This window comes from Octopus sinensis, linkage group LG2 (assembly GCF_006345805.1).
Source record: "Octopus sinensis linkage group LG2, ASM634580v1, whole genome shotgun sequence".
Taxonomy (NCBI): Eukaryota; Metazoa; Mollusca; class Cephalopoda; order Octopoda; family Octopodidae; genus Octopus; species Octopus sinensis.
The window spans coordinates 39,773,099-39,800,835 of record NC_042998.1 but is presented as its reverse complement, the minus strand read 5'-3'; the positions used below and the strand labels follow the sequence as shown (position 1 = coordinate 39,800,835).

General features: G+C 39.7%; 1 protein-coding gene and 1 long non-coding RNA gene across 2 annotated transcripts in view; one reads left to right on the top strand and one right to left on the bottom strand.

Moving 5' to 3' along the window:
* Positions 1-1,810: 1,810 nt before the first annotated feature.
* Positions 1,811-27,737, bottom strand: part of LOC115231955 (nicotinamide/nicotinic acid mononucleotide adenylyltransferase 1-like) — a 35,259-nt gene continuing 9,332 nt past the window's right edge. The window contains exons 3-9 of the mRNA XM_029801839.2: positions 23,960-24,027; positions 22,086-22,210; positions 17,189-17,319; positions 8,674-8,775; positions 4,106-4,164; positions 3,329-3,427; positions 1,811-2,246 (exon numbers count right to left, since the gene is read on the bottom strand). Coding sequence (XP_029657699.1) covers positions 1,979-2,246; positions 3,329-3,427; positions 4,106-4,164; positions 8,674-8,775; positions 17,189-17,319; positions 22,086-22,210; positions 23,960-24,027 — 852 coding nt within the window. The 3' untranslated portion in view covers positions 1,811-1,978. The remainder of the gene's footprint in view (positions 2,247-3,328; positions 3,428-4,105; positions 4,165-8,673; positions 8,776-17,188; positions 17,320-22,085; positions 22,211-23,959; positions 24,028-27,737) is intronic.
* Positions 7,881-16,752, top strand: LOC118767571. Its single transcript, XR_005003491.1, has 3 exons — positions 7,881-7,891; positions 14,756-14,761; positions 16,566-16,752. It is a non-coding gene; the product is annotated as an uncharacterized LOC118767571 (long non-coding RNA).

The following is a 27,737-nucleotide window of genomic DNA, read 5'->3' as shown; positions in this document are numbered from 1 at the left end:
GTATCCTGTGTGTTGGAAATCTCTGTGGTCGTACACATCCGGGGAGAGCGGTTTCTTTCAAACCGATGTTATGTTTGCAATGATCAATTAAATGGAACCGCTTGAAACAGCCGTAATGCACTGATGCTGGGACATCCTTGTTACTTATTTGTGTTATATATATATATACATATAAGAGTTAAATGATGATGATGCATTGTACTTTTTAATTGCTACAAGAAAGATTTTAATAACATTCAGAAGTTAATGATGTTGTAGATTTTGTTTTTATTGTTTCTTAAAATAACAAACAGTGAAATTATTAACAAAAGTGGGAGATACAATGGTGTTGTGTTTTGTGGGTTTATACAATAACAGATTAATTTTATTTGTTGATATTACACAATTTCATTCATCAGCATTTTGACATCCCTTTCCTTATCCTACCAAGGTTGGACAGGTTAGGTTTCATACAGTATCCTCTCCATATGTTTAACATATATTTATACACAAAACAAATATAGAAAACAATGCATATGTATACATACATACATATATATATATATACCTGCATCAACTTGCTATAAAAGCAGGAAGAGATTTTACCTTGTCCTTATTCTTAGTGCAAGTTTTGAAGAGTGTGGTTTGATTTTAACAATTATTTTTTCAAAACTATAATAGAAGTGACAAAGGAGCATATTCAGCATATTTTACTTTATGAGTTCAATAAAGGCAGCAATGTAATGGAAAGTATGAGAAATATTAATGCAGCATATGGGGATCAGACAATAAGTGAAAGCCAGTGTCAAGGATGGTTCCAGAAATTCTGAGCCAGAAGCTACAGTGTCAAAGACGAGCCATGTCCTGGAAGATCTGTAGATCTAGACAAGGATGTCCTGCTAACCCTAGTGGAACAAAATCCCATTGCTGGGATTTGGTCATTCAACTAGTCATTCAAGTCAGTGCTGGAAGAAGAAAACCATCTTTGGTTTCAAGACAAAAGGTGTTCTTCCATCAGGATAATGCTTGGCAACATACAGCGATGATGACATTCCAAAGTTTGGAGCAGTTTGAATGGGAAACGATGCCCCACCCACCATATTTGCCAGACTTTGCACCATCTGATTATCATTTATTCCACATTCTTCAAAATCATTTGAACGGAAAAAACATGAATTCTGCAGATGAGGTCAGAACAGTACTGGAGGAGTATTTTTCATCACAGACAAGTGTATTTTGGATGAGGGGCTTTGCAAGTCTACCAGATAGATGGAAGAGCATTGTAGATAATAAAGGAGAGTACATTTTAGATTAAAAAAGAACTTTGTTTATCTTAATTTTGAAAAATAAAAGAAGTATAAACAACTGCATTATTTATGGGCTGGACCAATATATATATATATAGGCACATGAGTGGCTGTGTGGCAAGTAGCTTGAAATATAAGTGCAGGAATGGCTGTGTGGTAAATAGCTTGCTTACCAACCACATGGTTCCAGGTTCAGTCCCACTGTGTGGCACCTTGGGCAAATGTTTTCCACTATAGCCTTCGGCTGACCAAAGCCTTGTGTGTGGATTTGGTCGACGGAAACTGAAAGAAGCCCATTGTATGTATATATATATATGTGTGTGTATGTATGTCTGTGTTTGTTCCCCCAACATCGCTTCACAACGGATGCTGGTGTGTTTATATCCCCGTAACTTAGCGGTTTGGCAAAAGAGACTGATAGAATAAGTACTAGGCTTAAAAAGAATAAGTCCTGGGGTCGATTTGCTTGACTAAAAGCGGTGCTCCAGCATGGCCGCAGTCAGATGACTGAAACAAGTAAAAGAAAAAGAAATATATATATATATAATAACAATAATCCTTGTGTTTGCATAGGTAATTACATCAACAATAAGCCACGCAGAAAAGGCTAAAAGGAACAGTCATAAATTGTTTTTAATTTGGGTCTTGCTCAGGTATTTGTTTTTCCTTTTGCATGTTTTTAAAATTTTTCTTTAAACACATGTTTCCGGTGTAAAAGCCATTCTGGCACTTTTCACTTTACGCATCAAGCCGCCAATATCTCCCATACATGTCCTGCGCTTCGGTGAATATTGAATGTAATCAGTTTCATCAAATTCCCTTTGCCTTTTTGGTGAATGAGATGAAAATTCTGCGGAACTGAAGGTTGACGATTGCAAAGACATTCCTTTCTCTTCTATTACATTCTTGGATGTGTGGCAGTACATGAGGTTGACAATCTCATTAAGATTCTTGTTAGACCTGAGAAGAGGAAATGAAACTATTAGTTGCAACCTTCTCCTTCACACATAAATCTACTCAACAGTGCTTTAGTAAACAATACAAACCAATATAAACAATGTATTACCAGATGTGTGTGTGTGTGTGTGTGTGGTGTGTGTGTGTGTGTGTATGTATGTATGTGTATAGATTGTTTGAAGTAGTGTACAAAATTTTATGCATGAAGAAAAAGGAGGTAATCGGGATTTGGCCAAAAGCTATTTATTGATTTGTTTTCATGGGTTTTGAAAGAAGGTATTTTGGGAGTTGTTATTTGAAATGTTCTTTGTCATTTGGAATCTATATGTGTGTGTGTGTATTCCAGGGTAGTGCACAAGACTTACAAGGTGGGCATGCTCAAAACTTGCACTCAAATCCAAAGACAGAGAGAACTCTACCCACACATCCCATTTTATCTGGAATCTATAAATTGTTACACCCACCACCCACCATTTTCAACCAGTGCACTCAGCAATGGCCTTTGCCTCTGAGAGAAACCGTACATGCTGCAGCAGCTAGTTATATCTCCTAACAATAAAAATGAAGTGACATTCTCTGGATCTAATCAAGACTAATTTTAAATCATTAACAACTGATATTAATCCCATAAATTTTACCCTCACTATTTTCCTTTACATGTGAACCAAACTGTCTTCTTACAACTACTAACGACACTAAATGCAAGACATTAATGATTGACACCTTACATAAGTTTTTTTTCTGATACTTCCATAATATTTACTTCAACAATCTTCTGTAAATTTCCTTCAATGCTTCCATGTATATTATAAGAGCTAATTTGACACATAAAACAGAAACAGACAAGTGCTAGATAAATCTTTTAAGTCCCATTAGTGGTTTGATTTCTTGTCCTAATGCATTTGGTGCTAATAATGTTTAAAATCCTTTATGGTTTCTAGTTCCAGTAGTTGCTCAGGCATCAGAGAAGATACTCAAGTAAACAGGCAGGCTAAATACTGTGAGATATGGTGGTGGCAACAACTTGATACCAGTAATACAGTAATACATAATTAAAGGAAATTAAGTAGAAATTGAAGACTTACTTGAAAGTGTTTATGTTATAGAGTTGGTGCTGGTAAATATAATCTATGACTGGTTCTTGCAAGAGGAATTTCACACTTTCACCACGCCGCAAAGCTCGGCTGCAATAGAATTTCATAATCACAATCCTGATCCTTTTTATTAGTGCCCCCCACCCCCACCCCCACCACCACCAGCACAAGACAGAAAGAAAGAAATGAATAAAGGAAAAGAAAAGACAAATAAAAGACAAAGGGAAAGACAGATGCAAAAGAACAATATAGAGGAAAGATGGGAGGGTGAGAGAGAGGAGAGGGGGAGATAGGCGAGATAGAGAGAGTGAGAGGGGGGTAGACAGGAGGGGAGAGAGAGGGAAGAGTAAGATGGGTAAGGGATAGAGAGGGGAGAGGGGGAAGAGGAGAGAGACAGATTGACAGATAGATACAAATAATTGTATCATAATATGATGGCTGCAATATAATAAGAGATATCCATCTCCTATCAGTTTTTAGTACTCCTCTTTATGGTATCTGATGCTGAAGAGAAATAACCACTCTGAAATACATGCATCCATTGACCTGGTTCTCCACAAAAAAATACAGTGAATGGATTTCCTATGGGGTTTGTATATGTGAGAAGCATATTTGAACTGGTAACAAGTTTATATTTACATGCATCATTGCTTAGCATTTATATTTTATATAACAAACAATATAGCCATCTAGAGGGAAGAGAGAAAGAGAGAAACAGACAGAAGGGGGGAAAGGAAGAGGGGGAAAGAAACTGAAAGATAAACTCACCGAATCTTTGTAGAACTGATGTCATTTCGTATCCATTCTGGGACAATAAATATATTTTCCTAGCAAAAAAACAAAAACTTGATAACTTGAAGTAGAAAGAACAAATAAATGAATAATGACTGGACACACACACACACACACAATCCAGCATCCAACCAATGTCAGTATGAAAATCACATATAAGTGATTTTGTTTGTCCATTTTTATGCCTGTTTTTCCCTGTTGCCATGGGTTGAATGTTTTAAGATACATGGCTCAATATGGGTTTCCATAACCCAAATCTCATTTACAAGGGATAACTTACATCATGTCTTTGATCAAGCTATTTGTTGACAGGAGAGATGACAACAGCAACATAACTTGAAGCTAAGATAAACATACACACCCACACAAATAGCCTTTAAAGTTCATGCCATTTGTGTTCTGTTTTTCTATGTATGCCATACCTGCAATCAACCCCAAAATTGCATTTATGGCTTAAATTGGATTTGATACTTACCTATCTCCAGTCTCCTCCCAACACCTGATGCCTTCATCGTTGTTTACCTCACTGTGAACTCTATGTTATTGTACCTACCATTTCTGGCTTCCCACGTGTTGATGTGCCAAGACTATATTGAATACTGATAACTAAAATATATAACACCTGAGTAGACACTGATAGTCTATATATTGTTAATGGAAGATTTGGTTATTATGCTGCAGCTGGCCGTCTATCATAGTAGGGTGAAATCCCAGGATCTGGCCATTCTGGCAGCCATAGCAGATAATTCTTGTCTGTCAACAATATAATTTGGAGTGTTCTCATGCACCACTAGTCCTTATTTAGTTCCTCCCAGGGTAAATGACACAGTATTCTGTGTTCTAACACAACCTCCATTTTAATTGTGAGGTCAAGATTACTTTTTTAAGTATTAACACTGCACCCAATGCTATTAATTATATAAACATATAAATCGTTGCTTTTTACGATCCACTGGCAAGTAAAAAGCATCCACTACACTCTCGGAATGGTTGGCGTTAAGAAGGGCATCAAGCTGTAGAAACCTTACCAGATCAGATTGGAGCCTGGTGCTCCCTCCTCGCTTGCCAGTCCCTGGTCAAACCATCCAACCTATGCCAGCATGGAAAGCAGATGTTAAACGATGATGATTATGTTAAACTGTCGTATGTCCAAATTTGGCCAAATGCGTATTTTTCAATATTTATTTTTGCTTACAATAACCAGTTCTTTTGATCAAACTATCATATCTCCAGCTGCTTGAGATGCCAAGATATCAAAAATTGTCAAAGTGTAGTACAATGGTTTTGCTATGGAATGGTGAAACTATTTTTTTGTTTTCTGAAAAAGCAAAGTTTTGGACTTATGACACTTTTGTATAATAGCAACAATATATAGGTTTATGTATTATCATACAAATAACCTTTGACCATCATCTTTGTCCTTTCTTCTTTTCTATTTATTTCACTTCTCCCACTGTTTCTCTTCCATAAGGGCTTTTATTACTCATTTTTATCTACCATAAGCAATAAACACCTCAGCTTTCAGCTCAATGGTTTCCCATCATTGACACTACATTTTTATTAATGAGATCATAATCTACTAAAGCTATTACTTAAATCTGAGTATGCTGATAACAAAATGAAACCATATCACTAAGGTAATTGGTGAATAAGCATTGCTTCTTTATTGATTCCAATCTCCACTCGCATTTTTTTCATTTTTTTTTTCTGTTAACCTAATCTTTGCATTCTCCTCTGCAGCAGTCTAATTTCACAACTAAAAAGTCATAAGTACTGGAGGACAAAGCACAGAGGACAGTTATGGGACACTGGTAATGTCATATATGATGCATCCAATGTGCTTCTGAAACAACTGTAGGCTTCAATTATCTTTTCCTTCCTTTTTACTTACAGACTTAGTTATTGCATTATAAGCATCCACAACCCGTGGCCTTCTACATGGGATGGAGCCAGCCTACGTATGCATACCTTCCCTTCTTGGGACACAAAACTCTACTTGTGAAGACGTGTTGAGGCAAGTGAGGATCAGAATCGAAATCGATCAATGGAAATTGCGGATGTGCTACCAGTGCCGGTGGCATGTCGAAACTCTGCTTGTGAAGACCCATTGAGGCAAGTGAGGATCAGAATCGAAATCGATAAATGGAAATCGATCAATGGAAATTGCAGATGTGTTACCAGTGCCGGTGGCATGTAAGAGAACTTTCCGTTTCGCGACCGTTGCCAGCACCGCCCCGTTTCGTGTCCGTTGCCAGCCTCGCCTGGCCCTCGTGCCGGTGGCACATAAAAAGCACCATCCGTTCGTGGCCGTTTGCCAGCTCTGTCTGGCACCAGTGCGGGTGGCACGTAAAAAGCACCCACTACACTCACGGAATGGTTGGCGTTAGGAAGGGCATCCAGCCGTAGAAACACTGCCAGATTTGACTGGGCCTGATGAAGCCTTCTGGCTTCACAGACCCCAGTAGAACCGTCCAACCCATGCTAGCATGGAAAACGGACGCTAAATGATGATGATGATGATGATGAAGCAACATTTGTAACTTTCAAAGAGGAATTGTATTGCATCTGTCATGTTACTGGAATTTTTTTTGCTTAATCTTAATATGGAATGAGCCATTAATTAATTAGTTTTATTGATCAATTATCAAGTCATCTGTGTTTATGTTGGAGACTAATAAACTGTGTTTCACCACAACTATTCAACTAAAATTCTTCAAGGCAGTACCCCAGCATGGCCAGTCTGATGAGTGAAAAAAGTGAAAGAAAAAAGATAAAAGGTACGTATATGTATATATATATATATATATATATATTTGAGATGGGCTTCTTTCAGTTTCTGTTGTCCAAATTCACTTAGAATACTTCAGTTGGCCAAGAGCTATTGTAGAAAACACTTGTCCAAGATGTTATGGAACTAAACCTGAAGCCATGTGGTTACAAAGTGATCTTCTTAACCCCACGGCCATGTCTATACACACACACACACACACACACATCCTCATCATCTTTCTCATAATCATTGCCATTATATCATCTAACATCTATGCTCCATGCTGGCATACACTGGGAATTGATCCAAGGACAGCATAGTGTCCACTGTCAGCTTTGATCTGGTTTCTATGTTTGGATGGCTTTCTTAGTGCCAACCAGTTCACAGCATAGACTGGGTGCTTTTTCTTTGCTACTGGTGCTAGTGAGGTTGTCATCCAAACACACATAGGTGAAACCAGTTATTTGAAGTAAATTAAAAAGATTTAATATACTTAAATTAAATATTACACCTGTTTTTGCCTCTTTAATTTGTCTTCAAGGACTACAATAATTCTCTAAAGTTTGTATATTTCACCAATTTGTGCGTGTGTGTGTGTGTGTGTGCGTGCATGCGTGTGTAGCAAGTAGCCATTTTTAAATAAGACGCTAATTTGTGGTAGCTAGCAATATGACGTAATGTCGTATTGCTGAAGAAATATTATTGTCGTTTTTCCATTGGTTAATATAACTGTTCATATATAAATTCTAAGAATTAGTAAAGAATATTTGTATGTAATTTTGATTCTTTAAAGTCAAGTTGAGCAGTTATAAAAACCCTGGATTTTGGGAAAAACTTTAGTGTTTGTTGGATGTAACTAAACTCCATGACACTCACTCCTTTGAGACATTGGTGATTTTTCATGCCATGTCCAAGGAAAATCCAACAAGTCTTATTTGAATTGTTGAGATTCAATATTAGTTAGATTAAAGAATTAGATAGTAAAATATATAGTCATAATTCTCTACGACAAAATTTACCTATCTTTCACCTGTATATAATATAAAATGCTATATGTATATAATAAAAATTAATTAAGAAAATGTTTTCTCTTTCTTCACGATCTTCAAATATATATAAAATGTATTTCTGTAATTATTAAAATGTATTTTCTTATAGCGGTTAAATGAACACGAAAATCACATTCAACATACATTCTCGCGAATGTTCGTTAGCGTTCCAGAAAGTATATTTCTCTATGGCGTTTATATAACTGTAGTTCGGACTGTGTATAATGATAACACTTAAGTTATAAGTGACAGTTCTATCATTATACATCCTTACTTTAAAAGCCAAATAACTTTATTTATTTCCAAATAGGAAACATAATAAGTAGCGTTGCATTAACTGTAAACAAAACTAACTAGAGAATATACACTATAATAAATAACATAAGAGAAGCATGGTTGCTAAAATCGCTATACGTGCTTGTTTATGTTTATTTATTTTTATTTTAGACATTTATATTTTTGATATTTTTTTACAATGGGAGAATTTGAATTTCAGAATGAAGATCTATGAAACATTATCAGTTTATAGTGTTATCTTTATATATATCAGAAGAAAGAAGGTGCCATGAGTGGTTGTACCAGAACAACATAACATCACCGCTGCTGCCACCGCTGTCGCCACCACCACCACCACCACTAACAACACCACTACCAGCAGCAACAACAACAACACTGCCACCACCAACACCATCACCATTAAAACCAAATTCAAGCAAAACATTTACCTGGTATTTGTTTAACATATCATTTTCATAAATGAACTTTCTTGGGTCTGAGTTCTCTCGAGTGATACAAACAAGACCATATTTGGAAAGTATTTTCTCCAGCTAAGAAAAGAGAAAAAAAAGAATATGAGAAACTGCAATAAATGAATGTATATTAAAAAAATCAAGTCAATTGCTCCTACACTCTTTTGGCAATGTGCCAAGAAAACGAGGAGGACTTTTTTCAGCAGACAAATCACACAGGATGAAACATGTGTCCATCACTATGATCCTGAGACTAAAGTCCAGTTGAAGCAATGGAAGCATGATAACTCACTACCTTCAAAGAAGTTTCGTGTCCAGCCCTCAGCAAGCAGGGCGATACTCAGTCTTTTGGGACCAATGCGGAGTAGTGATGATGGATTTTCTGGCAAAAGGCACCCAATTAAGAGAGCATATGCTTCTCTGCTGCAGAAATTGCAGGATGCCATCAAAGCAGAGAGGCATGGCATGCTGACCAAAGGAGTCTGCCTCCTTGAAGACAATGCACATGTTGTCCAAATGAAAGCACACTCCTGTAGCTATGAAATCTTTCCTCATTCCCCTTACTCTCCTGATTCGCACCATCTGACTTCCACCTCTTTCCAACCATAAAGTCTTTTTTAAAGGGGAAATACTTTTTGGATAATGAACTTATTTCCAAGGCAAAGTCTTGGCTCCAGATGCAACCTGCCAACTTCTACAGACAAAGTCTTCAGTTGCATAAAGTGATGGGAGAAGTATGTCACCATTAGTGGTGGCCATGTAGAGAAGGACTAATAATTATGTCAAGTTTTGTTTATCCCAGTCCTTGGGAAGTAGGCCAAGGGAAATCTTTAATGAACACCCCTCATATATATATATATATATATATATATATATATATTATATATATATATATATACCTCTCCAACACCACCATCCTTACAGGCACTCATCATCATCCTTATCATATCACCAACTCCTTAACCTGCACATCTAGCAACCTCATTTACTGCATCTCCTGCCCTTCTCTGTGCATTGGCCAAATGGGATGTCACTTGGCTGACCAGTTCGTGGAGCACCTCCAAGGCATCAGATTTGGTAATGGCATCCTGGTCTCACACCATTACTGCTCTACTGGTCATTCACTACAGCACCTGTCTGTGTTCAGATTGTCTTTGCACAGGGGCCATCCAGATTCCTGCCTTCACCGTGAACAAGAATTAATCTTCTCTCTTTGCGCCACATGGGCTCAACTCTCCTCTGTTCATCTGATACCTACTTCCTCTTCTTCACTCCTACCCACTTTCTCTCTTTGTTGATACCCCCTCCGTCCACACCCCACATCCCCATTCCAACACCACACCACCACCATACCACACACACTAGCACCGACCACTTGCCAGCACCCACACTGCACACACACACACATCATCCACACACGCATGCACACATTCACATGTCAAAGTCGCTAGTTCCTGTCCACTAATACACACTTATATATTCTCATATACACACACACATGCACCTTCGTTTTGGGATCACCAATACTTTATCATCTTCCCTTCTTTCTACCTCTCCGGTCAAACCTTTTTTTCTCCCCAACCAGTCACCATGCTTGATCACTAAATCCACAAGTTTTTTTTATTCTTTCTGTTTATTTTTCTCTTATTCCTTTCCGCTGAAGGGCGTAGGCTCTAATTGTAAAAGACCTTCTCACTTTCCCATGAAAACTAATACACCTGTTTGTTGTTCATACACCTGTCTTTGTCGTTTGTTTTTCTGTAAATTTCAACTATATATATATATTGCATATGTATGAGGACAGCTGTGTGAAAAAGTGTCACACCCTAATAGTGGAGGGAACCTGTGGAAGAGGTAGACCCAGGAAGACATGGGATGTGGTGATGAAGCATGACCTTCAAACATTAGGCCTCACCAAGGCAATGACAAGTGACCAAGACCTTTGGCGATATGTTGTGCTTGAGATGACCTGGAAAGCCAAGTGAGATCATAGTCATGGCCGATGCCAGTGTCTCATAACTGGCTCATTAAAAATCATCCTTCAATCATCAGGCAACATGCTGTGCTTGTGAAGACCTATTGAACAGAGTGAAATCATAGTTGTGGCTGATGCCAATGCCAATGGTATATAAAAAACACCATTCAAGTGTGCCCAATGCCAGTGCCACCTGACTGGCTCCCCATGCCAGTAGCATGTAAAAAGCACCTTTTGAGTATGGCTGATGCCAGTGCCACCTGACTCGCACCTGTGCTGGTGGCAGATAAAAGGCACCATTTGAGTGTGGTCAATGACAGTGCCACCTGACTGGCACCCCATGCCAGTGGCATGTAAAAAACACCTGCTATACTTTCAAAGTGGTTGACATTAGGAAGGGCATCTAGCTGTAGAAACTTTGCCAAATAGGATTGGATCCTAGTGCAGCCTCCCAGGTTGCCAGTCCTCAGTCAAACCCTCCAACCCATGCTGGCATAGAAAGCAGACATTAAACAATGAAGATGATGATGATACATCTATATTGTAGAATAAGAAATAGAAAGTCCTTGGTACATTGCAAAAAATTTAACAGAAATGGCTTTTCTGATAATGTTTTCACTTTAATAATTAGATGATTATAAGATATTAAGTGTAAACACCTAATAACTTATAAACATCTAATTATTAAAATAGAAAAATTATCAGGAAAGCCATTTCTATTTGCTTTTTCAAATATATAAATATATATATAGTCTAGTGGTAGTCTGTCTTTGGGAAAGTTCTGAGCGTGTGAATCCTCTCAGCACTCTCTATATGACCTAGGAGGGTCCTTACTCTCTCCTGCCTCTGCTAAGTAGACTACTGGAACTTTGGCTCCCATAGTTAGACTTGGGATAAATACTGGAGCAGTTTCCTATTGCCTTTTTGAGGCAGATGAGATATGAAGTTAGAATATAAAGAGCTGGAAGATGTAAAGGATTTCTGCCAATGCACCAGTGATTCTTCCACTCTCTCACTGCAGAGCCACACGAAATGAAATGTTTTGTTCAAGAACACAACATGCCACCCGGTTCAGGAATTGAAACCATGATCTAGCAATCACAAGTGCAACACTCTGATCACTTGTCCTTACCATTTTGCCATGATAACCTACCAAGGCCCTCATGCTTTCCGAAATCCGCCGAAACTACACCTGATTATATATACACTTTAGATGAGTTGTAGTGCACCTGAGCACTGTACACAATTATTATTATTATTATTATTTTATTATTATTATTATATAAAGCATAATTATCAGTCAACAGAACTTGGGTCATCCAAGAAAATTTTTATTTAACAGGGATTATATAAAGCCAAGATGAACTTGAATGAATTATAGTCTGATGATGGCTTGGTTGGCTGAAACATCAAAGTCACTGTCAACAGCATTCTTATTAAAGAATAATAATTTGTACTCTAATAATATATTGAGTAGATATATATTTAAAATAATATAAATTAATTAATTTTATGTATTGGCTTATGTTTTTCATTGATTTGCCTAATAGTGGTTTTATCTCTAATTTAATATAATATATATGTGTGTGTGTGTGTGTGTGTGTGTGTGGAGGTGCAATGGCCCAGCGGACTCGCGGTTTCGATTCCCAGACCGGGCGTTGTGAGTGTTTATTGAGCGTAAACACCTAAAAGCTCCACGAGGCTCCGGCAGGGGGTGGTGATCCCTGCTGTACTCTTTCACCACTCTTTCTTCTGTTGGCCTGCTCGCTTAGCCAGCGGGGTGGCGCCATTCGAAGGCTAAAACAACGCGAACGCATTGTGACCAGCGATGTGTAACTACATCTGATGGACTGGTTGGTCACGTGATCACGTGATATATATATATATATATATATATATATATAAAATATTATTAGAGACAAAACCACTATTTTGCAAAACAAACAAGGAAAGACTTAATCAATACATAAAATTTTAATAAATAGTAAAAAAAACCGCCACTACAATCGTTTCTTGTCTTGATCGACAATCTTCAGGTGGACTTTCAATAAGTCAGTTTCAAATTTGTTTTGCAAAATAGTGGTTTTGTCTCTAATAATATTTTATAATATTTTACTATAAAATGGATTTAATCCTAAATCTGATTTTTTTTCCCTGTAAATTTGGATTTATTCCCTAATATTTATTATTATATATATATATATATATATATATATGCCGGTTTGCTATGCTTGAGACAATACATCCAGCTAAGTAAATATGTGATCCTCCTTGCATATAGGTATGTCCCCTGCATCCCTCTTCAGCTAACCAGCTGCTATGAAACTGTCCGACCCATGCCAGCATGGAAAATGGACGTTGAATGATAATGATGAAGATAATGACGACGATGATAAATATTTAGCAGAAGCAATAGAGTAACTCCAGAACCAAGAGTTTCATGTATTAGAACTTAACAAGTTTGGTAAGTGCTAACAAACAAAACTCTTGGCCTTGGAGTCACTGTGTAACTTTTGCTAAATAATGATAATAATCATATATACATACACACACACACACTCATGTTCTGAATTCTATTTTCCCTGTTTATATTGCCAAAGTTGTATATACGAGGGAGAGTCAAAAATTATATGCACTCTTGTTTTTTCCAAGGGGATGAACAAGTATGTCATTTTTCTATAGAGTCTCCTTCTTTTTCGATACACTTAGTCCAGCAATCCACAAATCCACAAGCTTGTGTATTCCCTCTGAAAAGAAGGTTTCGGTTAATCGTGCAACCATTTATGTATCACTTCCTTCACATTTTCATCCATAGAAAATCAATGACCTTGTAAACCATCTTTGAGCAGTTCAACGATATGACTGTCAGAAGGGGCAAGAGCTGGGTTGTAGGCAGAGTGCTCCAGCATCTCAAAACCCAATTGGTTAATGGTTTCAACAGTCTGGGTGGTAGTGTGTGGGCATGCATTGTCCTGCAATAACAAAACTTTCTTGGACAACAGACTTCAATATTTGATGCGAAATGCTGGCTTCAGTTTGTTGGTCAGCAAAGCACTGTATCTTGCTCTGTGGATTGTACACCCCTTTTCCAGCAAGTCTTCCAGTATAGGCCCTTTTGAGTCCCAAAAAAGGGTTAGTATCACCTTTCCCACAGAAGACTGAGTCTTGAATTTGTTCGTTGCTGGCAAGCCAAGATGTTTCCACGCCATACTCTATCTTTTCATCTCCTGTGACTATTCTGCTCAAGAATTCCTCGCCCTCATTGTTGTAGCAATCAAGTAGACAGCAGACCTCCAGACATTTGTGCTTGTGCTCTGCAGTAAGCTTTCTTGCACAGATTTTATGGAAGCCAAGCTCATCGTGAATGATTTGATAGGCAGAACCATCATTAATCTGCAGTGAATCTCATTGCCAGCCCACCATTACCATCTCTTGAGCTTACTGAGAAATCGGATCACTGCTCTTTGTTCTTCTTTGGTGCACATTGCTAGTGGAGCGGCTATGCCTATACTGAAGCCAGAACGAAAAATGGTGAGATCAGGCTCAAACTTCAATCACATGACCACAATAATACCAACTATAAGCACGCAGGCGCAGAAGGCAGTGTGACAATAATAAAGATATGTAATGGCGAAAGGGCAGATAATTTTTGACTTCCCTCATATATAAATATGTGTGTGTGTGTACACACACACACACATATATACACACACATACACACACACATATGCACATATACAGGGTGTAGTGAATAAATTATTGTCTAAATTATGCAAAAATGAAAATAACACTGACATCTCTTTTTAACAGATTTACCAAAATTACATTAAAATATCTTGAAAAACTAAAGAGTAAATTTATTCAATAAAATCGCCGTTGGCTTCAACCATTGCCTCCAGATGACTTCGGAATCTCCTGCAGCTCTTCTGGACAGTCTCCTTGTTTAAGTTGGTGAATGCTGCCATAATCCTTGCCATCAGTTTATCTTTGGTGTTACAAGGAGTTTTGTTAGTCACTTGCTCAACTGTGCCCCACACATAATAATAAAGGGGGTTTCAGTCTGAGGAGTCAGGCAGCCAGAAGTTAGAGGTGATATGGTCACAGAAATTGTCTGAAAACCACGACTGGGTTCTCCTGCTTGAGTGGAATGGTGCAGAGTCCTGTTGCTAGACATAGGGTCTTCCAGCAGCCACCCTCTTAACCCAGGATAGTGCTGCCTCCTCCAAGCATTTGATGTAGGCTTTCAAGTTGAGTCTGAGGCCATGTAGGAAGATGAATGGAGGCATAACATCACAATCACTAGTGATCACCCCAAACACCATGATGTTGACTGGATGTTGATTTTTATCACTCTTAGTACATGTTTTGGGGACATGGCAAGCTAAGTGTTGTTCTCTGTATTCACCAACTGATCCTGGCAGAAATTTTTTCTTGTCTGAGAAAAACCAAAGCATGTTCAGTTGGAGGAGATACTTGAATTTGTTCTAAAACTTCACAGCACAGTCTTTCCTCTTGTCCTTGATGGCTTGGGATAAGAATTGGCCCTTTTTCATCTTGTATGAGGAATACCAAATGTTTTCGTGCACTACCTGTCTGATAAGAAAGTCAGACTGTCCCATGTCCCTGGTGATGGACCTGATTGACTTAGAAAGATTGTTGTCAATCATGGCCTGGATCTCACCAACAAATTCAGGAGTTCTTTTCTTATCAGAATGATCAGAGTTAGTTTTCCGAGCTGCCGTACTTTTGTAATCACAATTAGACTCATCCAACTTGTTCTGAATCCTCTGCACTGTCCTCAGATTGACACCCAAACACTCTGAAATGTTTGTATTGGAGCTTCCAACACAAATGAAGAAAGGCTGAAGACGCTCGACCTTTATTCTCTTGAAAAACGCCGCCGTTGTGGTGATCTCATTCTTGCTCACAACATCATAAGCGGAAAGTGTAACCTCTCGAAAGAGCTGTTCTTCACTCCTGCTCCAGAGCATGGGCTGCGGGGTCACTCCGAAAAGGTCTATCTACAATGATTTCATCTCAATTGAAGGAGAGGGGCTTTCTCCGTCCGGGTTGCAGATCCGTGGAATAAGCTGCCGGACAAGATAGCGAAGATGCCGACGACCGCTCGGTTCAAAGCTTCTCTTCACCAGAAATGGCCTGAACTCTTTCTATGACCACCCTCCCAGTACATAACTCCCTGTCCCCCTTTTTGAGCCAATAAAAATTGAATTGAATTGAAAATGCCAAGCAGTACAGCATGTCATTTCCAAATTTCTGAATTGCATCATGGTGCTCTTTTTCTCACAGACGGTGCCCAACTGATCCTACTATACTATGTAATCGACAAAATCAAAAGAAAAAATGCACATGCAAAAAATTAAAAATATAAAAAAGCGAAAATTTACCTATCGCACCCTGTATATATATATGTAATACATATATGTAATAAATAAGGTTTGATAGGATCCAATGTGTCCAAGGTGTGAAGTGCGTTCCAATGTTGTCCATTGGCACATTAGATCCTATCAAACCATCCAACCCATACCAGCATGGAAAATAGACATTAAATAAGGATGATGATACAGCATATCAACATATGTATTACATAAGTTAGGTATGAGTTGACTATGAATACAATGATGAATTTAGCATCATGTCAGCATGAAAAACAGACGTTAACCGATGATGATGATGATGACAATGATGATGTAGGTGTTCAACTGGGCTCAGTTCTTAGTCCACTCCTATTCATCATAGTCCTCCAGGCCATAACAGATGAGTTCAAAACTGGATGCCCATGAGAACCACTATATACTGATGACCTCGCTCTTATTGTAGAATATGGTATGTTTACACCCCCGTAACCTAGTGGTTCAGTAAATGGAACTGATAGAATAAATACTTAACCCTCTTGAGACCAACCCAGTTGAAACAGCCTCTGGCTCTGTCATACAAATGTCTTGTTTTCATAAGTTCTGAATTAAAATCTTCCACCAAACCTTAGTCACAATTTATGTTCCTAACACTAGCTAAATGATAACTAAGTTATTTTACGAAGTTCTTTGTTATATTTAAAATTAATTGAAAGAAACAGAGCATCTCAAAAGAAATCTGATAATGAAAGGCTTAAATAAGTACTGGGATCAATTTGTTCAACTAAAATTCTTCAAGGCAGTGCTCCAGCATGGCCACAGTCTAATGACTGAAACAAGTAAAAGATAAAAGGTGATGTTCTCTTGAAAGTTTTTAAAATCTTTTAAACATTCAAACTTTCGAAAAGCAAAAAAAAAAGGGAGAGAGAGAGAAAAATAGAAATTATATATTTTTCTAAATAATTATTTTTTGATTATGTGACCTTGTTAGCTTCAGTTGTTTCTGAGATATGCAAGTAAACATTCAAATAAAGAAACATCATAAAACAGTAGCACTTAATATTTTGGAAGATGCATAAGTTAGAGGAGAGAATAATGGTCAAGTAAAGAAATATGAAAGTAAAATAGAATGAATAAAACAAACATCTTCATCTTTCCAAAGTCCTGGTTTTGCAAATGATTCTAAAAGGTCAGCACCACAGAGTAGCTTGATCTGGGCAGTTGGCTGATTAAAACACAAGTTCTGCAGAGTCATTCGTGTCCCATCAACTTCATCTGAAATACAAAATTCAACAAAACAATTCTCTTAGATCAGGTGATATAATATATCAGATGATATATACTATAACAGATGTTAGTTTCTCAATCTATAGAGAAATAACTAAATTAGACCTGTTTATATATACATAGGTTGCATATAATAGCTTGGATGGTATATATCATCCAAGCTATTATATATATATATAATAGCTCCGATGATATATATACCAATTAGCCTTCTAAAATAATAAATATTTATGTTAGAGTCATACAAGACATGTACAGGGATGCGGTCAGTAGGCCATGAGTACAGTAACAAATTTGGTGTACAAGTAGGGGTTCACCAGGACTCAGTTCTCAGTCCCTTTTTATTCATCATAGTCCTCCAGGCCATAACAGAGCAATTTAAAACTGGTTGTCCCTAGTTGTGCCGATAACCTCACTCTTAACATAGAATTTGTAATGGAGTCAGAGAAGAAATCCAGGGATGAGAGCAAAACTTGGAATCAAAGAGCCTTAAAGTTAATCTAGCAAAGACCAAAGTTGCTGTGAGCAAGAAAGCAGATAAGACCATCTTTCTGTCAGGTAAATGGCTCTGTTCAGTATGTAGGAAAGGTGTTGGAAGGAATTCCATTCATTGCACCCAGTGCAAGCTATGGACACTTAAGAAATGCAGTGAAATCACATGCTGGTTAACAGGGAAAGTTGTATTTGTACATGAACAATATGTGACAAGGACACACAGGAATTACATACTTAAATTCCTAGGAGACTCCATTGAGGTTGTAGATAGTTTCTGATACCTAGGTGACCTAATCAGCAGAGAAGGAGAATGTTCTGAAAGTATTGTTGCAAGAATAGGAACAGTATGTAAGAAGTTCAGAGTGCTATTATGTCTGTTGGCAACAAAAGGACTCTCTCTCTCTCTCTCTCAGAGTGGAAGGCTTCGATATGAACTGTTCCATGGTAGTGAGACATGGGCTCTGAATTCAGAAGAAAATGCATAGACCAGAGAGAAATGAAGCTGGTCAACAAATGTGCAAAATCAGTGTGCATATATGATGAAGTGCAAATGTGCCAAGTGAAAAAGTTTGACATTAGAGAAATCAGATGCTAGGGAGAAGACTACGTTGATTTGGACATGTGATATATAAGAAAACAGCTGTATAAAGAAGTGCTGACTGCTTAGATTGGGTGGAATCTGTGGAACAGGGAAATCCAAGAAGACATGGGATGAAGTAATGAGGGCCAATCTCAAGATATTGGGTCTCACAGGGATGACAATGGACTGAGATGTCTGGTGATATGAGATTCTTGAGAAGATCCTCTCACCTCAGCAAAACTGAGTTCTGAAAGTGCTTCATATTTCACCCACATGTAACATTAACATGCCCTACACCAATGAACCAATTTACATCTCTTCTTCGTGCAATATGCTTTTCTCTCCCCAACCATTCCTACAGCCAAACACTGCTCTGTCAACTCTATCATTGCTCTTGCGTCTCTCCCCTATAAACTCAGGATTTATCACTCACTGCATTTCCTCTTTTGCACTCTCATGAACTCCCTACCCATGCACCCACAACAATTCCTTACCATTCCATTTATATTCACACACTTATACCATGAGAGTATGCTCTGGCACATCACCACCATCTCTCTCTCTCTCCCTCCTCTCCCTCTTTCTCTCTCTCTCTCTCTTCCTCTGACTGGTATATCCATGTATCTTCTCTACAGCAAGACACCTGTTTCTGTCCCTTTACCAAAGAGTAATCTCTCATCACCTGACACAAATCCACGTCCTTCAACACCCCTCTCAGTTGAGCGATCTTTGTCTTACAAGTTACGTGGTGACCTCACCAGTGTTGACGCATGGACCCAACACACACTAGCATGGGAGATAGACATTAAATGATGATGAGGTAATAACAATGATGATGATGACGATGATATGTGTGTATAACAGTTACACTTCTGTACAACATAGTCTTGTAAATTTCTGCCAATGCTTTGATTGAATCACAACGAGACCGATGTCCAAGCTGATGGTTGCAAGACAATCTTGATAAACCCACCTGTAGCAATTGATCATTCTGGTTTTGCATTTTATTTGGATAATTACAAACCTTTTCACAATACATACCCAAATATTGTCTCAACAGCATATCAACTCAGGAATTACAGCTTTCTTCCACAACATATTGCAAGAGAAAAACCTTTCCTTGGACAGAACATCAGGGTGAACACAGTGCAGCAGCAGCAGGCTATTAGTTGCAAAACTCCCCTGTTATTTGTCAGAGATGCAAAATCTCCACCAAAGCACACCTGTTCTTGTCTCCAGGTAATTAATGTAATTGTCTTCTTCTATGTTTCACTTTTTTGTTTTTTTCTAAAGCAGATTCATATCCAATGCATCTCCGTTTGTTGTATTTGGCCAGCATGAAATAAATTGTGTTGGCCAATCAAGATCTTCTCCAGGAGAATCTGAAGTCAGAATCTGCAGAAAAATCGGACTTTTTCTAGAAAACGGTTATTTTTAGTGTTCTCTCTCTAATTGTTTGTCTGTAAAGAAACATCATTAGGGCCCAACATAAAAGAAACTATAATAAACAAATCACTAAGAAACTGTACTTATCATCATCATCAACGTCCATTTCCCATGCTGGTATGAGCTGGACAGTTTGACAGAAGCTGGCTAGGCAAGAAGCTGCACCAGGCTCCATTGTCCATTTTGGCATGGCTTCTACAGCTGGATGCCCTTCCTAACACCAACCACTTTATAGAGTGTACGGGTACTTCTTATATAGCACCAGCACTGACAGGGTTACCAAGTACCCTGCAAGACAAAAAGAGCAAAAGTTCCTCTGTTGGAAATGGGACAGTTGTCACAGGATGGCTGTGTGGTTAGGCTGTTCCATTCATAACTAGATGGTTTGGGATTCAGTTTTATATGGGGCAAGAATGTTCAGATCTTGCCTCTGGAAGGCCTGCAGGAGTGACAGTTCCTATTCTTGGATTAGTAGATTTAATCCATAGCTAAGTTTAACATCCCCACCTGGGTGCCTTTACTGGGGTTCTACACTGTTGCAAGCATTGATGTCCACTATTCAATTTAAGGATAACTTTCTCGTTTCTTTGCACCTTTCAATCTCAGACATCTTCCTCTTCTAAGTTGTACCAAAAGGCAAACAAGACACTTTAACCCCTTGAGTCTAACTTTCTCCTCCACCTGGGCTTTTGAGCAAAAAAAATAAATAGTTGCATACACAGATCAAAATTAATGATTTCAGGTAAACTAATGGATGGAATCACAAAAAGAAATTCAGGTGAATAGCAATAATGAGCCTATCTGACAACTGTTGTGTTTGTTCACCCGAATCACTACTTTCCTATCATATTCACCAGTCTGATTGGCCAAATCACTCTCATTGCCTGCCTAAGAGTAAACTCTTTGTCTGAAGAATAAACATCATCAATAATTTCCTCATCTGTAAAGAATCTAGGCCTTGCTCATTTACCAGATAAAGTGCTGGGTTCATCCCATGCTCATGTAATTGTAAATAAATCTTTCTTTTCATATTTTCGATTAAAAATGAAAGTAAACAATAGCTATGGGGTAAACCATTAAAAGTGAATCACAAACACACTTGACTACAAAACTGCAACAAGATCTGTTGTCTATTTTTAGTACATCTTCCTTTTCCATGTGTGTGTGGTTCATTATAACTCTATTGAGAATCTGGTAGAGATTATGTTTTGGCTATTCTCACTATATCAGGAACACAGCACAATATAGAGTTAAGATATGACACTCTGAATGTGTATATAATTTAAAGAATTAAAAAAAATTTCTGAATGAGTCCATTTGAGCAATATATCCTGCATCCCTAGTGCTTGTTTGCACATGCATAACCAATTAATGTTGTATTTAGGTGATTTACAATATGTGAAGTGAAGGTTTGACTCACAATCATAATGGTGTGGGTTCAATTCTTGGATCAGATGACACAGTGTGTCCTTGAACAAGGTGCTTAATATAACATTGATCCAGTCTACTAAGATGACAATGAGTACAAACAATACTGGTGCAGCTCCCTCCAGCCATGACCTTCTCTATGTGTCACTGGATCATATCATAACAAATTGAGAGAATGCCTATGTCTGCTCACAACTATATAGGTACCTACAACAATTTGTTATAGCACAGTCTCTTATTACCAAGTCATACTCATTCAAGCGTGACAAATGGTTCTCTCTTGAAGCTGAATTTAAACATCATATAAAATCCAACATTTTTTATCCATTTCTGGTGTAGAATCTGGTAGTTTTCCTTATAAAGAAATGTTTGAGGCACAGCTGCTCTGTAAATTTTACCTTCGACAACATAACACAGGACAGTGACTGAAAAGCATTCTAAGAATTGCACTCAGTGACAGTGCCATTGGAAATCAGTATTACGTAGATTTTATTCTACATCTATATAAGCTATGCCTGCTTCTAAGTCTCACATCTGCTATTTATGAAAACACCACTAACCCCCACACCACCACGTCCTCATATTCTAACAGTCTGTAATCATTAGTAGTTTTGTAAAGATTACTGGTAGGAAGAAATTAAAGTCCACTGGCATTATTAGTCTGCTGTTCTAAATAAACGTTAGTAAAACAAATTTAAAGTGTTGACAAAAAATTCTGCATAATCTGTAGAAACACTTCTGAAAAAGAAAAAAAAGAATTCATTTAAAAGTTATTACTGTTAAATCCTATTCAGACAGTTCTTACCTTTCGAAACATTTTTTAAAGATATATTAGCATTGCTGTCAACTGTACGTAGTTTGGAACTATGATGCTCCAAGACATGGAGAGTCTCTGTCCATTTGTCTTGTTCACTTTCCCATGTGTCTAACCTAACATGGATAGAAAAGTGAAGAAAGAAAGAAGAAAAGTATGAAAAGACAAAAGACTAAAGAAAGAATAACAAAAAGAATATAAGAGAGAACAAAAGAATGAAAAAAAACAACAAAAAGTTATTTTGGTAAGTTTGGAATTAATATTGGATCTTTAGTGAAAATGGTAAAATAAAAGACATGCAGGGGTCAGGTGAGGGAAAGGGAAAGGACGTGCACTGTGGCAGTGCATTGCTGCATTCACCATTTGTCGATATATTCTGGGATTCTTCTGGGCAACCTGTCAAGCAGAATCCCAGTCCTATCACCACAAGATACCTCCTTGTCTGCCATGACAATTTGCCATATGGTCAACCAACTACAGCCATCAACCCAACCAAACCCTCAGTGAAGAGAACATGGTAAGTAGGGTCTCTAACACAGAAAATCAAGCAACAAAACCAAACAGTCTGAGCTGACACTTTCAAATCACACAAGTAACAGGGTGCATCCCAGTTTCTGAGCAGAATTGTTGGTTAGATATGAAATCCACCCAATGGTGACCTATAATCATGTGGAGTATCCTAACACCAAAGGAGTTGAAGTAGCTCCTAAAAACCCTGGACAGTGTCCAAGTCTCACAACTATAGAGCAGAACAGGGAAGACAAGAGACATAAAGGTCTGAAGTGTTGTTCCTCTGCAACAGATATTGGTGGTGCCAAACAGCCTTGTCCAATGAGTCCACAACTGCACCAGCTCATCTAAGGGGTTTTAGGACTTCGGATTTGCAGTTGATGCCTCTATGAATCTTGCTGCCAGAATAAGTGTGCCAGATACTGTTTTGATTGTTCTATTTAGATTTCAGCTTCTTTATTCTATTTTGCCAAGGCCTAAATCAAGTAGGTTTGTGATGACATAAACAGCAATCCCTCTGACTTGCCGAATATGACCAACAACAGAAGTGGATGACAACACAGTGATGTAGAAGTTCATACAAGCAGTGTGACCGGATGAGGACCATGAATGGTGAGACTAAATAGTTCTAAGACATATATGTATGGACTGAATGGTTTCAGACTGAAGAGAGTCTCATCAGTCTCTTTGGTGCTTCCATATCAACCAATTCGTATTGCATACTTTTGCTGCATTGCTCAGGATTAGCAGGTGTGTATTGTTGGCATTGTCATCATCATCATCGTCAACATTGCTTAATGTCTGTGTTCCATATTGGTACGGACAGGACAATTCAATGTGAAACAAATCAGAGGATTTCCCCAAGCTCCGATGTCTGCTTTAGCATAGCTTCTACATCAACCCCTCTACAGAATGTACTGTGTGTTTTTTTCCACGACAGTGGCTCTAGTGAGGTCACCAGGTGACTTGCCAGACAAGAGCCCTCAATTGAGTGGAGGTGTAATATTGAGGGAAGTAGCTTTATGCCAGATATTGAGAGGTAAAAGTAGGATAACGGGACAAGTACAGATGTCTTGCTGCAGAGGAGATGATGGCTTCCCCAGCTGGCAAGAGGGCAAAGAGACAGTGAGGGTATAACCCCAAGGTACAAGGTGAACAGAATAGAGATTCAAGGTCAGAAAGAGTGGGAAAGTGAGTTTGCGAGAGTGTGAGAAGAAAGAGAAAAAAGGGTTGGAGATGAGGTAAACATGGTCTCAGTGAACGGGTCACATGGATGGATGCTTGACTAATGACGAAGATCAGGATAGGGTAAAGAAAAAAATAGAAAATCCAAATGAAATTTCTTATACTGATACCTGACCCAGTCCATTGATTCTAATGCTAACTGAACCATTTCACAGCGATGAGTAGCTTTCTCCAAACCCTGAAAGAGAAATTTTACAGTAATTAGGCAGAAGCTTTTATATATGTGGGTGATTGGGTGTGCATACGTTTTATACCATCATCATCATCATCACCACCACCACTGTTATCATCATCGTCATTGCCATCACCACCACCACCACCATCGTCAATGTCATCATCATTTAATGTTCACTCTGCTATGTTTACTTGGTCAGACAAAATTCTTCGAGGCAGATTTTTCCACTGCCACACGTCCTTCCTGTCACCAATCCTTGCCTGCTGTTTCCAAGAAAAGTAATAGGTTCCAGAGTCCTTTGAATACAAACAGCACAAAGGCTGCGCATGACTTCACAGAGGATTACAAATGAATGACATCCACCTGTGTTTGGTGAAAATCGATTGCAAGTTGCGAAAACTACAACAGAAAATGTGTTGCATATAAAAAGCTTAGATTCTCGACCCATGTTGCATTTATCCAAGAAGAGAAGGACCCTCCTCAGCCCTCGGACGGCCAAGGTATCGGCTGCTAGGGCTAGAAGAGCACGCGAGACCCACGAGGAAACCGCCTTGCGCCTCTCGCAAAAAGCTTCCCATTCTGCCGCTGCTCAGGCATCTGAAACTACTAGCGACCATTCTACCCGACTGGCAAGGGCCGCAGCGTACAGATCTTCCCTCCGCTCAAGGTTGACGAAAGAGCAACAGTCCAGCCAAAACATGCGGGCTTCTTCCTGTGCTTCCATCGGAATGCAGCTAACGCCACTAGCACCGCCAGGACACGATCTGTCGAAACCTCACAGCAGAGGAGAACTCGCCAAGCTGCAGACGCCGCAAACACAGCCATGGCCCAATCTGCTGAAACACCTCAACAGAGGAGAGCTCGCCAAGCTGCTAACGCTGCAAACACAGCCATGGCTTGATCTGCCGAAACTCCAGACCAACGAACTATTCGGACATCCAGAGATGCCATTAACACTGCTTCTGCTATGGCTTCAGAGGGTGCTAAGGTGAGAGCTGAAAGGCTTTCAAGTGATGCCACTGCTACAGTTGTTGCAAGCGCATCTCAATCTGCTGAGGCACAGCGCACTCGACTTGAGAGTATCAACCAACGTCGGGATATTATTCGTGGTGTACATATCCCTGCCCCCGCTTTCTGGTCGTCACTAGCATTCAAGTACGACGCCACAATTAACTTCTCCTTGCGTGACGACATCAAGATAGGGCCAATGACAATTGTATGCCAGTTTTGCAAAGCCAAGAAATGGCCCGGAGAGCCACCTGGTTTGTGCTGCTCTGGTGGCAAAGTGGACCTGCCACCCCTACGGGAACCACCTCAACCACTGAAGGATCTCGCGGCAGGTTTAACCCCTGAATCATCACAATTTCTTGAAATCATTCGAAAGTACAACTGCTCATTCCAAATGACCTCTTTCAGGGCCAAAATTCCTCCTAGAAAAGGCTGGATGCCTACTTTCAAAGTGCAGGGATAGGTCTACCATCTTACTGGGTCACTTCTGCCAGACGAGATTCAGCAGTCTTCTTTCCTCCAAATCTACTTCATTGCCGACTACAACCAGCAGGTTGATGCATGCCTTGGAATAATACCGGGTACATGCTATGTTCCCCGCAAAGACGTTCTTCTCCGTCTCCAAACCATGCTTCATGATATCAACAGCTACGTCTGCAGCTTCTGGTATGCCTTGGACAGTGCTCCGTCTCCAAACTTCACCGTTGTCATTGATGCTGATAAATGACCCCACGGGGAGCATGAACGCCATTTCAACGCACCTGCGTGCAACGAAATTGCCGCAGTCATACACAGAGAGCAACACAACAGCCGTGACATAATCATCTCCTCCCGTGGTAACAGCCTATGCAGGATCAGCGAGACTCACAGATCTTATGACGCACTTCAGTATCCATTGCTTTTCCCTTATAGGGAAGACGGCTACCACATCGGAATTCCTTTACGGCAGCCCTCCAATCAAACTACTGCGGCATCAAAGACGGTTTCCTGCAGGGCGTTCTACTCATACCCGTTCATGGTCAGGGAGGGTGAGTTCAACTTATTGCCCCATTGTCGTCAGCTATTCAACCAGTTCGTTGTTGACATGGCCGCCAAAATGGAATCGGAAAGGCTGCTATACATTAAACTTAATCAGACCAAACTTCGCTCCGACTCCTACATTCATCTCCGTGACGGCTTGCAACAAGAAAATGACCCTCGCAACATCGGCAAGCCATGCATTCTACTCTCCACCTTCACTGGAGGACCGCGATATATGCGTGAAAGGATCCAAGACGCCTTGACCTAAGTGCGCATTTACGGCCGGCCGGACCTCTTTATCACCTACACGTGCAATCCCAACTGCAACAAGATCACTCGCAACTCCTCCCGGGTCAGTCTCACACCCATCGACATGACATCGTTGCTAGGGTTTTCCCTCTGAATTTGGGCAAAATGATGGATTTGATAGTTAAGGGTCAGATTTTCGGGCATGTCAGGTGCCACATGCTTTCGATCGAGTGGCAAAAGAGGGGCTTGCCACATGCTCACATTTTAATTTGGCTAACTAATAAAATCGAGACTAATGACATTGACAAATTCATTTCCGCCGAGATTCCTGACCCCGATGAAGACCCCGAACTGTACGAAATTGTCCGCACTACCATGGTACTCGGGCCCTGTGGACCAAATTACGCCAACACACCATGCTGCAAAAACGGATTAGCCTGCTCAAAGGGATTCCCTAAACAGTTCACTTTGGAGACTCAAACAGGCGGCGATGGGTATCCGCTGTACAAACGAAGGAGTCCAGGCAATGGAGGCCGCACGATTACGGTTGGGCGACATCAAGTGGACAACAGCTACATTGTCCCCTACTGTCCTCTTTTGTCAAAGATATTCAAAGCACACGTCAACGTTGAGTTCTGCAGCTCCATCAGGTCAATACAATATGTCTGCAAATATATCAACAAGGGCAGCGATGCTGCCATGTTCAGCATCCAGAGGACCACCAGTCGCGACGAAGTGTCCAACTACTTGGCAGGCCGGTACCTCAGCAGCAACGAAGCGTTTTGGCACATTTACGGCTACCCGCTCCATCAGAGACACCCGGCTGTGGTGCAGCTTGCTGTACACTTGGAAAATGGACAGAGGATTTACTTCACAGAGCAAACTGCTGCGCAGGTAGCCACCAACCCTAAAGACACAATGTTGACCGGTTTCTTCAAATTATGCCAACGTGATGGCTTCGCTCGAACGCTTTTGTACCCCCAGGTCCCATCGTACTTCGTGTGGTATAACAACACCTGGGTTCGACGGAAATCCGTCAAAAATGTCGAAGGCTTCCCAGGTGTCAAGTTTGACTCCTGCCTGGGTCGAGTTTACAACATCCCACCAAACCAGCAAGAATGCTTCTACCTCCGTCTCCTTCTACATGAGGTCACTGGTCCAACAGGTTTCGGCAATATACGTACCGTCAATGGGGTTCTGTGCGACACCTTCAGGGAAGCATGTATGAGACTTGGCCTTCTAGAGGATGACTCCCAGTGGGACGCCACTATGGCAGAGGGCGCTTTACTGCAAACGCCTTCGGCCCTACGACATCTTTACGCAATCCATCTTCAAAAACGTCAGCTTAGTGACCCACTAAGTCTCTGGATCAAATACAGGGATGACATGTCGCAGGCCTTCTTACGTACGGCTCAGCAACACTGCCCTTCCGTCGA